This window comes from Phocoena sinus, chromosome 11 (assembly GCF_008692025.1).
Source record: "Phocoena sinus isolate mPhoSin1 chromosome 11, mPhoSin1.pri, whole genome shotgun sequence".
Taxonomy (NCBI): Eukaryota; Metazoa; Chordata; class Mammalia; order Artiodactyla; family Phocoenidae; genus Phocoena; species Phocoena sinus.
In genome coordinates this window covers 84,625,600-84,639,308 of record NC_045773.1, presented here as the reverse complement: position 1 = coordinate 84,639,308, position 13,709 = coordinate 84,625,600, and the positions used below count along the sequence as shown (strand labels likewise).

The 13,709-nt window shown below is 37.9% G+C and overlaps 1 protein-coding gene across 2 annotated transcripts in view; it reads right to left on the bottom strand.

Annotated features, from left to right (window-relative positions):
- DCDC2 (doublecortin domain containing 2) overlaps nt 1-13,709 on the bottom strand; it is a 157,663-nt gene that overhangs the window by 22,598 nt on the left and 121,356 nt on the right. For both annotated transcript variants that reach the window (XM_032650284.1, XM_032650285.1), the window contains one exon: nt 1,548-1,648. In XM_032650284.1, the coding sequence (XP_032506175.1) occupies nt 1,548-1,648 (101 nt within the window). The remainder of the gene's footprint in view (nt 1-1,547; nt 1,649-13,709) is intronic.

Sequence of the window (13,709 nt, the reverse complement as noted above, 5' to 3'; positions counted from 1 at the left end):
GGCTCAGCGGCCATGGCTCACGGGCCCAGCCGCTCCGCGGCATGTGGGATCTTCCCGGACCAGGGCACGAACCCACATCCCCTGCAACGGCAGGCGGACCCTCAACTACTGCGCCACCAGGGAAGCCCTACCAATCTGTTTAATCTGTCTCTCCTGCATACTTGTATTTTAATAAGCTAGCGCTCTTGTGTCAAATAAGAAATCAAGCTCTGCAGACACTTTGGATGGCTGTTCAAGTATCATCAGGGATCAATTCCTCTCGTGCTCTCCCCTTCCTGGTGATCATGAAACTCACAAGTAAAGAAATACCGATCACAGATTTCAAAACTAAGTGATTAACAAAGAGATCTCCTTTTTGGTGATAATGCTATGACTTTCTCTTGATATTTGGTATTTTTGACTTTGGAATATAAATTAGTCTTGGTTTCTGCTGCTATTAGGTGTTGTACATACGTGATGATTTCTCTTCTTTGTCTTAAAATATAATATTTAATTATAGCTTCACCGAAGACTTAAAATTCCAATTTCCCTCAGGGGAAAAAAAAAATACCTATAACTGGAGCTTATGAAAAATTGTTAGTTGCAGCTAATCCTGGATAATAACTTGGATTTTTGAAATCTGTGTGATGTTTAACACATTAAGCTTTTCATCAGGAAGGTGATGCTTACAGAAAATGCCTGTGGAATAATCAGGCAGCAATCTCACTGCTACAATGTTAAGACAAATACAGCTGAGAACATCAACTACGGAATTTGCTGGATTGTGAAATTTGCTCTTTGAAAAGGAAATATCACATAATAGTCAGGAAACAAGTGGCAATTCCTGGTGACTTTGTATTCCCTTGAGCCTGGGATTATGAATTCCCCCTCCTCACCTAAATTCCAATCCTCCACACTTAGAATTGTAAGAAACTTGATTGAATTCTATTAAAAAACCTTAACAACTTTTATTTCTTGTATCATTTACCCAGAATGAACACTACTTAGTTCCTTCTATAAGCACATGTGTGTACACACACACACACTCCTAAAAGTACAGTGTCCCATTGGCCTAAAAAGAAAATCAATACACACTTAGCAAATATTTGAGCTGCGTTTATATAAGCAATTCCTTTACAAAAAACAAATTTCAACCATCGCCATTTCAAGGACCCTAAAGGAGAGAAAATAACGGCACTTTTAAACTGCTTTTCTAAATGAAGGACTTTTTTCTAGATTAAAAACGCCCAAGCCAATACTCTTTTTTGTATCAAACTTTTGCCGTGTTTCTCATACCTAACTCCAACCCACCTCATTCTTCAATGCTGTTTATTAAAGATATACTATTGTCTGTAACAATAAAGACTCTGTCCAAATAGCTCCTCTTTGTGGGAATACGAGGAAGAACTGAAGGTGTTTTGTTTTATTTTTAAGGTCGTTCAGCCACATAGCTAGCACCTGAGAGCGTTTAACTCGCACCTGCATAAGAACAGCACAGGGCAGGTAACACAAAACTTGAAAGAAAAATAGTATTTGGTTTACACATATTTTTAAGGTATGGAGACTACCTGATCAATTGGAATCTCAACTTGAGTATCTTCATCTTCTTGGACTTCTGCAGCCCCCCGCGTTTCTGATCTTTCCTCTCCAGCTTTGAAAACGCCTTCATCTATTATTTGAGACAAATACACAGTGAGAATCAAAATCCAATTGTGACATCGTGTGGCTGAATGTTGAAATTACAGTCAAATACCTAATGAAGATTATTTTTCGTAGGTATTCTGATTCCCCTTGTATTGACAAGATTTTTGTAGCCCCCAATTCTTCTATATTTTCATTGGGAAAAGGTTCAGTGACCAAGACAAGGCTGACCCAGAAGAGCAGGGCTATTTCCCAGCCTCTCCTCACCCACTGGCTACTGATTTAATAACACAGCACTTGGGAAAACTGGACAGCTACATGTAAAAGAATGAAATTAGAACACTCCCTAGCACCATACACAAAAGTAAACTCAAAATGGATTAAAGACCTAAATGTAAGGCCAGACACCATCAAACTCTTAGAGGAAAACAAAGGCAGAACACTCTATGACATATATCACAGCAAAATCCTTTTTGACCGACCTCCTACAGAAATGGAAATAAAAATAAACAAATGGGACCTAATGAAACTTAAAAGCTTTTGCACAGCAAAGGAAACCATAAACAAGATGAAAAGAGAACCCTCAGAATGGGAGAAAATATTTGCAAATGAAGCAACTGACAAAGGATTAATCTCCAAAACATACAAGCAACTCATGCAGCTCAATATCAAGAAAAAAAACAACCCAACCCAAAAATGGGCAGAAGACCTAAATAGACATTTCTCCAAAGAAGATATACAGATTGCCAACAAACACATAAAAGAATGCTCAACATCATTAATCATTACAGAAATGCAAATCAAAACTACAATGAGATATCATCTCACACCAGTCAGAATGGCCATCATCAAAAAATCTACAAACAATAAATGCTGGAGAGGGTGTGGAGAAAAAGGAACCCTCTTGCACTGTTGGTGGGAATGTAAATTGATACAGCCACTATGGAGAACAGTATGGAGGTTCCTTAAAAAACTAAAAATAGAACTACCATACAACCCAGCAATCCCACTACTGGGCATATACGCTGAGAAAACCATAATTCAAAAAGAGTCATGTACCACAATGTTCACTGCAGCTCTATTTACAATAGCCAGGACATGGCAGCAACCTAAGTGTCCATCGACAGATGAATGGATAAAGAAGATATGGCACATATATACAATGGAATATTACTCAGCCATAAAAAGGAACAAAACTGAGTTATTTGTAGTGAGGTGGATGGACCTAGAGACTGTCAAACAGAGTGAAGTAAGCCAGAAAGAGAAAAACAAATACCGTATGCTAACACATATATATGGAATCTAAAAGAAAAAAAAAGAAAGAAAATGGTCAGAAGAACCTAGGGACAAGATGGGAATAAAGATGCAGACCTACTAGAGAATGGACTTGAGGATATGGGGAGGGGGAAGGGTAAGCTGGGACAAAGTGAGAGAGTGGCATGGACATATATACACCACCAAATGTAAAATAGATAGCTAGTGGGAAGCAGTCGCATAGCATAGAGAGATCAGCTTGGTGCTTTGTGACCACCTAGAGGGGTGGGATAGGGAGAGTGGGAGGGAGGGAGATGCAAGAGGGAAGAGATATGGGGACATATGTATATGTATAACTGATTCACTTTGTTATAAAGCAGAAACTGACACACCATTGTAAAGCAATTATACTCTAATAAAGATGTTTAAAAATAAAAAAAATTAAAAATAAATAAATAAAAGAGAGTTGGATTGAAAAAAAGCCAGTGTTGGGAAAAAATAAAAAATAACACAGCCTTGTACAAGTACTTAGATGGGAAGGATTTCCTACCTATTATCTCTGCTCTCTCCTCCTAGCCCTGAAACAGTGATGATGCTTGGTGCTTGAAAATACTCCTTTTAGAAGTTTGCCTTTCCCAAAAGAATGTTATACGCTGAAATAATTATTCTCTCTATTCAGAGTAACATAAAAAAATATTTTTTACTGTAACAGGATCATAGAGCTGACTCCACATCTCACACAAATCAATCTTTTACTCTGAAGGTGTCCACAGTATTTTCACAACCTATGTCTTAAAACCCTTAACTATAAAAGTAACCCAAATTTCTAAGACTTTAGGTTAAGCTCCTTCGACTTGTTCTCCCACGGGAAGCAATAAGAGCTGTTTTCCATATTTGAAGTAGTTTTAATGTCTTCCCTCCCTCTTCTCTTCTCCAGGCCAAGTAATCAAAGAATCACAGGACCATTTGTCATTCTGTCCATCTGTTTGCCTCAAGACAGGTCTAATGCTTCAGTCATTCGCATGGATGTTTTCTCTGCCCAATCATTTAAAATCCCTGGGGATGGAGATTTCACCTCCTTCTCTGATCATCTATTCCAGTATTTGATTACCCTTACAGTCTAGAAAATGTTTTTATCTTTTGTCTTAAAACCCCTTCTATTTCTCAAATGGAAGCTTGTTTCCCAGAGCACAAATAGTTAACACATTTCCCATGATAATACTTCATATTGTTAAAGTTATGAAGTCATTCTTAATTAAGCATAAAATATGCCTTTACCTTCGCTGAGGATCAATTATATGTAAGGCACAATATGAGCCGATGTGACCTCCTAGGATATAAATGAGATGTAGATTTTTTCCAGTTGCTTACAGACCAATGAGTAGACAGAAATACATACACACCACTAATAAGGTGCCCTGAGGTAAGAGGCATAAGGGCTATGGCAGAGCCCTAGTGGAAGCTTAGAAGGTACAGCCAAGTGAAAAAGGAAGGAAGGAAGAGAGAGAGGAAATATAACCAAACTCAAGCCCTTTTTGTTTCTCCTAGAGAAACAATTTTCCCTTTTAATTACTTTTTAATTACTTCTCTACTATCCTTTTCAAAAACCAGGAATGACAGAGCTATCCCCAAAGCTGATTAGACATGTTAGATTAATTTACATGGATTAATTCCATTTTTTATTGAAGTATAATTTACAATGTTGTGTTCGTTTCAAGCGTACAGCAAAGTGATTCAGTTATACATATATACTATTTTTCATATTCTTTTCTATTATAGGCTATTACAAGATATTGAATATAGTTCCCTGTGCTATACAGTAGGTCCTTATTGTTTAACTATTTTATATATAGTAGTGTGTATATGTTAATCCCAAACTCCTAATTTATCTCCCCGCCCCCTCCTGCCACTACCCCCTTTGGTAACCATAAGCTTGTTTTCTATGTCTGTGAGTCTTTCTGTTTCGTAAATAAGTTCATTTGTGTCATACTTTAGATTCCACATATAAATGATATCATATGATATTTGTCTTTCTCTAACTTACTTCACTTAATATGATAATCTCTAGGTCCATCCATGTTGCTGCAACTGGCATTATTCGTTTTTATGGCTAACATTCCATTGTGTATATATACCACATCTTCTTTATCCATTCATCTGTCATTTTGAGGATTACCTGCAGCAATAATTTAATCCCAGACTGGTTTTTACTCTCAGCCAACAACCTTGTCACCTAATAATCCTTTCCTTCCACCAGCTCATGTGTGCATAAGCAATCCAAGGTAATTTTTCATTCACTAGAGTTTTCTCAGTTAAATCATCCTGTGTATATATTAATTGAAAAAAAATATATATATATACAGGAATCACTACACAATCATCATCAAAATGATGATTTCTGCATAGGCAGCTATTTTGGGTTATCTCTGCAACCCATCTCCCCAAGGACACAGCTCACCTAGCAGGTCTAATGATTCTGTCCTAACTCCATAGCATCTTATAACTCAGAGCATGGATGCAAACGAAACTGCAGTTCAGCAATATCAGAAAAAAGAATATAGAAAACAAAACAGAATATGTGATGATGTTCTCATGTATTTGGCCTGGAGTAAATGCATAGTTATGGTCACAAGCTCAACAAAGCAATCCTTGAGCTAAGAAAAGTACAGGGAAAGACACTTCAAAGGGCAAGGAAAATAGCTTACAATTATTCTGTCCTAAGAGAGGTGAAAGGGAGTAATCCAAGTCTATAAAATTGGAGTCAACAAGGATAGGGCAAGGTGATGCTTGTCTCTCCATCAAATTCTGGAACACAGAACTCAAGGAAATAATAAACATTACATTGATGGTAGAAAACATTAATTAAATGATAGAAAAATAAATTCCACTTTATTCACGTGTGGAGTCCATAATTCTGAGAATGTATAGAGGCAGAATAAACTAATTTCAAATAGAGTTGCACATTTTATCAAATGTTATCTCCAAAATGGTTTAAAAAGGAAAGTTAAGGTGTGTCTGACATTCATTTCTACCTTCTGAAATACCTTAGAAGACAACAATCATACTCATCCACAAAGTGTCCCTGGAGTCAACCTTTAGAGGTAGATGCTGGTCTCAGTAGACTATGACCTATGTCCATGACTTTTTTGGACAACATTTTTTCATCCAAGTATGGCACCTGCTTTCAAGGGAACCACAAAGAGAAACCTACAGATACCAAAGAAATATATTGTTAATGCTCACATTCAATGAAACGTTTAACTGTATCCAAGCAGAGCTCTGAATGGCTTGCAGATGTGTTTTAGGATAAACATTTCACAAGAAAAGAAGAAAGAGATCAATAATAACAAATAAAATGGAAAGGGCACTGAGATGGAAAATGGCAACCATAATGATATAAACAGCAAGGAGACAAATCAACAAAGCTCAACATTGAGTATGGTGACAAAAAGAGAAAATACAAAGATAGAAGTGTTTGGTAGAGGCATGGTGTAGGATTTGTTCACCACTAAATGGAGACGTGTAAGCCACCTCCTTCAGCAGCACTGAGCAAGAAAGGTTGGAAAGGAATTCACAGAAATAAACAGTGATGGAAAAAAGAAAAGCAAGAAAGTTACTTTGTGATACGAAAAAGGACTTGAATTTTTATTAAAAATGTTATATAAAATTTAAAATAGGGGAATATGAATTTCCAGGGGAAATATTTTTAAATAGCATTTTCTGATTATAGATTATTTAATACACATGCATGCATTTTAGAAAACTTGGAAGATGAAGAAAATAAACGTCCTAATCTCCTGATCCAGAGTTTCTCTCTCGCTCTCTCACACACTCATAAAACTGAGATACTAATGTATATATAATTTCAAGAGATTTTTAAACTTTGAAATCATATCATGAGCATTTCCCACATCATTAAATGTTATCTGAACACATAATAAATTGGTGGTACCATGCTGTAATTAATGGACAATGAACCTGGATTCTTGCATCTTCCCATACTTAGAAAAGCACTAAAACCATTAACTAAGATGTCTGTTCCTCGCAACTAGCAATAACCTTCTGTCAAGATGAGCGCTTGAATTGGGTGATTGGGATTGACATGTATACACTGATGTGTATAAAATTGATGACTAAAAAGAGCCTACTGTATAAAAAAGTAAATTAAATTAAATCAAAAAAAAAAGCTGAGCGCTTGATTGCATATATCCCTTTGTCAAAATCATATATATGTACTGGCCTCCCCCCTTTACCTCTTCAAACAGTTCTCAGAGCTCTCAGAGACTGTCTTCCAGGTTATAATCCACAGATTGGCTCAAATAAAATTCTCCATTTCTTGCTTAGATTGACTGTTGACTTATTATTTCCACTGAAAATACTATCTTTTTTCCTATATGAACATACTACGATAAACTTTAATTTCTAAATTAGGCACAGTAAGAGAATATCCGAATTGCCAGCATCACTACTCTTGCACTTTGGGGCCATTATTAAGTAAAATAAGGGTTACTTCGAACACAAGCACTGCGATACCTCTACAGTCAATCTAATAACCAAGAGAGTCTTTAGACTAAAGTATCTAAAGAGCAGGCCACACCAGACAAAGGGATGATTCACCTCCCAGGTGGGAAGAGGTGGGAGAGCACAAGATTTCACGGCGCTTCTCAGAACAGCCTGAAATTAAAAACATGTCAACATAATAAAGGCCATGTATGACAAACCCACAGCCAACATCGTTCCCAATGGTGAAAAACTGAAACCACTTCCTCTAACATCAGGAACAAGAAAAGGGTGCCCACTCTCACCACTATTATTCAATATAGTTTTGGAAGTTTTAGCCACGGTAATCAGAGAAGAAAAAGAAATTAAAGGAATCCAAATCGGAAGTGAAGAAGTAAAGCTGTCACTGTTTGCAGATGACATGATACTTTACATAGAGAATCCTAAAGATGGTACCAGAAAACTACTAGAACTAATCAATAAATTTGGTAAAGTAGCAGGATACAAAATTAATGCACAGAAATCTCTTGCATTCCTACATGCTAATGATGAAAAATCTGAAAGAGAAATTAAGGAAACACTCTCATTTACCATTGCAACAAAAAGAATAAAATACCTAGGAATAAACCTATCTAAGGAGACAAAAGACCTGTATGCAGAAAACTATAAGACACTGATGAAAGAAATTAAAGATGATACAAACAGATGGAGAGATATACCATGTTCTTGGATTGGAAGAATCACCAATGTGAAAGTAATTATACTACCCAAAGCAATCTATAGATTCAGTGCAATCCCTATCAAACTACCAATGGCATTTTTCACAGAACTAGAACAAAAAATTTCACAATTTGTATGGAAACACAAAAGACCCCGAATAGCCTAAGCAATCTTGAGAAAGAAATACAGAACTGGAGGATCCAAGCTCCCTGACTTCAAACTATACTACAAAGCTACAGTAATCAACACAGTATGGTACTGGCACAAAAACAGAAATATAGATCAATGGAACAGGATAGAAAGCCCAGAGATAAACACACACACATATGGTCACCTTATTTTTGATAAAGGAGGCAAGAATATACCATGGAGAAAAGACAGCCTCTTCAATAAGTGGTGCTGGGAAAACTGGACAGCTACATGTAAAAGAATGAAAATAGAACACTCCCTAACACCATACACAAAAATAAACTCAGAATGGACTAAAGACCTAAATGTAAACGCAGACACTATAGAGGCACTATAGAGACACTTTTCCACTAAACTCTTAGAGGAAAAGAGAGGCAGAACACTCTATGACATAAATCACAGCAAGATCCTTTTTGACCCACCTCCTAGAGAAATGGAAATAAACACAAAAATAAACAAATGGGACCTAATGAAACTTAAAAGCTTTTGCACAGCAAAGGAAACCATAAACAAGACGAAAAGACAACTCTCAGAATGGGAGAAAATATTTGCAAACAAAGCAACTGACAAAGGAATAATCTCCAAAACATACAGCAACTCATGCAGCTCAATATGAAAAAAACAAACAACCCAATCCAAAAATGGGCAGAAGACCTAAATAGACATTTCTCCAAAGAAGATATACAAATTGCCAATAAACACATGAAAGGATGCTCAACATCACTAATCATTAGAGAAATGCAAATCAAAACTACAGTGAGGTATCACCTCACACCAGTCAGAATGGCCATCATCAAAAAGTCTATAAACAATAAATGCTGGAGAGGGTGTGGAGAAAAGGGAACCCTCTTGCACCCTCTAACACACCATTGTGTAGCAATTATACTCCAATAAAGATGTAAAGCACAAAACAAAACTAAAAATGTATAAATTGAAGAAGTAAAATAAAATAAAACTTATTAACTGTTGTTTCTGGAATTTTCCATTTACTATTTTTAAACCACAGTTGACTGCAGAAAGCAAAACCACAGGTAAGGGGGAGCTACTGTACTTCATCCAGGGCCAAGATCAGTGAGCCAATGTGAATGTTCAAAAATATGATGAACATTCATGATGAGTGTTCAAAGTTATGTGAACGCTCAAGGTGAAAGTTCAAAAGCAGGCCTGAAAACCAGAAAATTAAAATTAACACCAGAGAATTGCCAGCAAGGCCAAAATACAATGGTAAAGAATTTGAACGATACAATATGTTCCCCTTCTGTCAGTGCCACGGTAAAAAGCAACTAAAAAGGGGAGGGGGCGGATAAATTGGTAGATTGGGATTGACATATACACACTACTAAATATAAAACAGGTAACTAATAAGGACCTACTGTATAGCACAGGGAACTCTTCAATACTCTGTAATGCCCTATATGGGAAAAGAATCTAAAAAAGAGTGGGTATATGTATATGTATAACTGATTCACTTTGCTGTACACCTGAAACTAACACAACTAAATCAACTATACTCCACTAAAAATTAATTTAAAAAAAGAAAATCACACACAAAAAAGCAACTAAAGACACACTCCATGGAAGAAGGTAAAGATGCAACATTAAAAACTTAAAACACCTTCTTGCAAGGATAGATTACACAAGAAATTTAAGTTTTTACAAAAATATTCAGTTTTTCATCGAGGGCAATATTATGCAAGCACTTCAAAACCTTACATTTTCCCTTTATTACGACGGCTCGTTTAAACTGGCACAGTAAATTTAGATCATAACAGCAATCGTTATGCGCAATGGTTGTATAGTTATTGCTATAAATAGCTCAGACGTCCTAACCACAACTCACTAAGGGTAGTTGCCAGCTAGGGTAGGGGGTTTAGCCTCTAATGGGACACATGATTAGTTTTAGCATCCCTCAGGATTTTCATAAAAACAGAAGTTTAGTCTTACTCGATCCCAATGTCAACAGGTAAGTGTCCCTTTTTGCCATATACCATCCATCTGTGAAATTCTGGTGTGCCAATAATCGTCTGGCACACATTCAAGATTTCTTCTAATCCCCTTATAATAAGCTTTAACATAATTTTCAACTGCTCATGAAATTATTTCTTGTTTGAGTCTTAGCAATTTTGCTTCCTCTAAATTTAATTGTACATTGTAAATGTAATAATAGAATGCCTGTACATCATATAAAAATAAACTTTTCTTCTATAGGTAGGAAAAAGTAGGTTTTTGGAAAAAAGTGATAATGCAATGATTTCTCATCTCAAAATGCCCCACCCTAGCTGAGCACCTCATGGTAAGCTGTCTAAAATCACTGCCTCCATCCCTTACCCACATACTTAGCCCCACACCTAGTCCAACCTCTGTAGCAGCATCTCATAAAGACTGCTCTTGTCAAAATCAGTGACCATAATGGTCACCTTTAGGTTCTCATCTTACTTGATCTCTTAGCAGCTTTTAATACAAGTGATCTTTCTCTCTCTCTTTCTGTCTACCTATCTATTTGTCTGTCTGTCTATTTCTCCATTTCACTCTGGTTTCAGCAGAATCAACAGATGCTTCTCTTCAGTCTTCTTGGTCAACCTATCCTTCTCTGTTCAACTTCTAAGTGTTGCAGTACCCCCAGAGCTATATCGTGAGTCTACTTCTCTATTTACACACGCTTCTTAGATAATCTCATCCTGATGATGGCTTGAATACCATTAATATGGCAACAACTCTCTAATCTATTCAATATACCAGCCTCTTCATAGGTCCCCAAGCTCATATATCCTATTGCCTAACTTGACAACTTGCCTTGGATGTCTAATGGGCATCTCAAACTTAACATGGTCATAAGAGAACTCCAGGTCCCCACTGTAAACTGTTCATCCTCTATATTCCTCATCCCATGACATGGCACCTCCACCCAACCCCCAAATCTGGAAATTATCCTTATTTCCATCTTGTTCTCACTCCCTATTTCCATTCCATTCTTGGCCTGTCAATTCAATCTCCTTTTAAATATATCCCAAATATGTGAATATTATTTCCAGCTCCACTATTAGCTTGGTTTAATCACCACTATCTGTTGGATGGGCTATTACAACAGCTTACAAATTAGTGCTCCTCTTCTTCTACTCTTGCTTTCCTCTGAGTCATTCACCACACAAAAGCCAAGTAATATTAATAGGTTATAAAAATTACCTGGAAACTCTGATACTTTCCAACATACATAGAATCCAAGTTCCTTACCATGGCTTACAGAAATGTGTTCTGGCCCTGAACTCCCTCTTAGACCACATTTCATACCAATTTCCCTTTGCCATTAAACTCCAGGTACATTTTGTTTCTCCAGCAGAAAACTCATTGCTACCTTATGGCTTTGTCCTTTTTACACCTTCTACCTGGAATGTTCTTTCCTCCCTTTTCCCAAGGGAAGCTGCTCTTTCTCATTTAGATCTCAGGAAACCCTCCTCCAGTTCAAGTAGTCACCCAGTCATTCACATTGCTCTGTTTTAATTCTCTCTCACTAGCACTTACTACCTGATATTTTTCTTGTTTATTTTGGTGTTTTAGTGTTTGTCAGTCTCCACCAAAGTGCAGGCTCCAAGAGAGCAGGTACCACACCCATATTATTCACTGCTCTGTAGCTAGCATGTAATAGAGCTCAGCACACAGGTGTTCAAAAGGTGTTTGTTGAAAGAATAAACAGCAGGCACTCAAAAATATTTGCTGCATTGAGATAGAATGTAAGGAGAGTACAATTTAAAAGCCGCTAGCCCAGTCCACTAATTCTCTGTGTTGCCCCAATCTGGCCACACTTGGCAGTACAGCTTTTTTTTTTTTTTTCCTGTACGTGGGCCTCTCACTGCCGCGGCCCCTCCCGCTGCGGAGCACAGGCTCCGGATGCGCAGGCTCAGCGGCCATGGCTCACGGGCCCAGCCGCTCCGCGGCATGAGGGATCTTCCCAGACTGGGGCACGAACCCATGTCCCCCGCATCAGCAGGCGGACTCCCAACCACTACGCCACCAGGGAAGCCCGGCAGTGCAGCATTTTGAGGAGGAGGATAAAAAGGGGTGAAGAGAAAGAAGACTGGAGTACACCTACACAGGGATCAATAAATTAGGCTATGTGTGGTAAGTGAGATAATACCCGCGCCCCCCCACGTCTCCATCCTAATCCTCAGAAACTGAATATATTACATCGCATGGCAGAGGTGAATTAAGGTAGCAGATGGAATTGCTAATCAGCTGACCTTCAGATGGGGAGATTATCCTGGATTATGCAGGTGGACCCAATGCAGCCACAAAGGTCCCTGTAAGTGAAAGAGAGGGGCAGGGGTACCAGTGTCAGGGTGATGTGATGTGAGAAGGAGTTGACTGACCATTGCTGGCTTTGAAGATGGAAGGGGGCCATAAACGAGGGAATTGCAGACAACCTCTAAAAACTGGAAAAAGGCAAGAATAGAAACTTTCCTCTTAGAGATTCTAGAAGGAATAAAGCCTCGCCAACAGTGTGATTACAGCCCAGTGAGGACCCTTGTGTAATTCTGACCTCCAGAACCCTAAGATAATAAGCGTGTGCTGTTTTAAGGCACCATGTTCGTGGTAATTTGTTACAGCAGCAATAGGCAACTAATACACCATGTGTCCAAAAGCTATGGTCTAGAAAGAATACTGGGGCAGTAGCCCCTGCAAATCCCCTTTCTGACTCCTTCAGGTACTTGCTGGGTGAGGGCAGGCAGCTGAGACACCCCCTGTTCCTCCTGCTGTGAAGGCAGTGGTCCAAAAACCTCCTGCAAGTCCTCTGCCTTCTGTTTTCCGTCTCTAAATGTTATTACCTCTCTCTCTCCCTCCCCTACAATGTACAAAAAACACCACTCCAGATACCCACGTCTGCCAGAAAGAAGAAAAGGGATTCGATTTTTTTAAGTCCTCCCCTACCCTAAAACCTTCGTAATAAAAGCCATTTGCTAACAAACTAAAGAGCGAGGATAAATTTGATACACAATACTGCTCTCATTCAATTACTACGCTGAGGATCAAATTCAATGCTTGGATGCACACTGCACTGCAATTCAGCTCTAATCTTTCTTCTTTGAATCATGAATAGACATGTTAGTGTATATTACACAGCAAAGCAATAACAAACACTCTAGTGAAAATAAAAATGCTCCTCAATTATTTTTCACTTATCCCTTATGAATTTTATTGCCTAAAAAATGAAAGCGGAGCTGCTGAGGTAGGGCAGTCATGTCATTAGTGTGTAGCTCGTAATCAATAAGAATCTGTTTCCCTTACAGAAATGGCAAACTAGTGCTTGTGCATTTTTAGCCTTTCTGCAACTAGAACGGCTGAAATGAAAGCATTTCCTAGTTTCAGTACATCAGTGTGTTCGTTTAGTAACATTAAAATATTTTAAATATGTTAAAATTTTAATGTTAAGT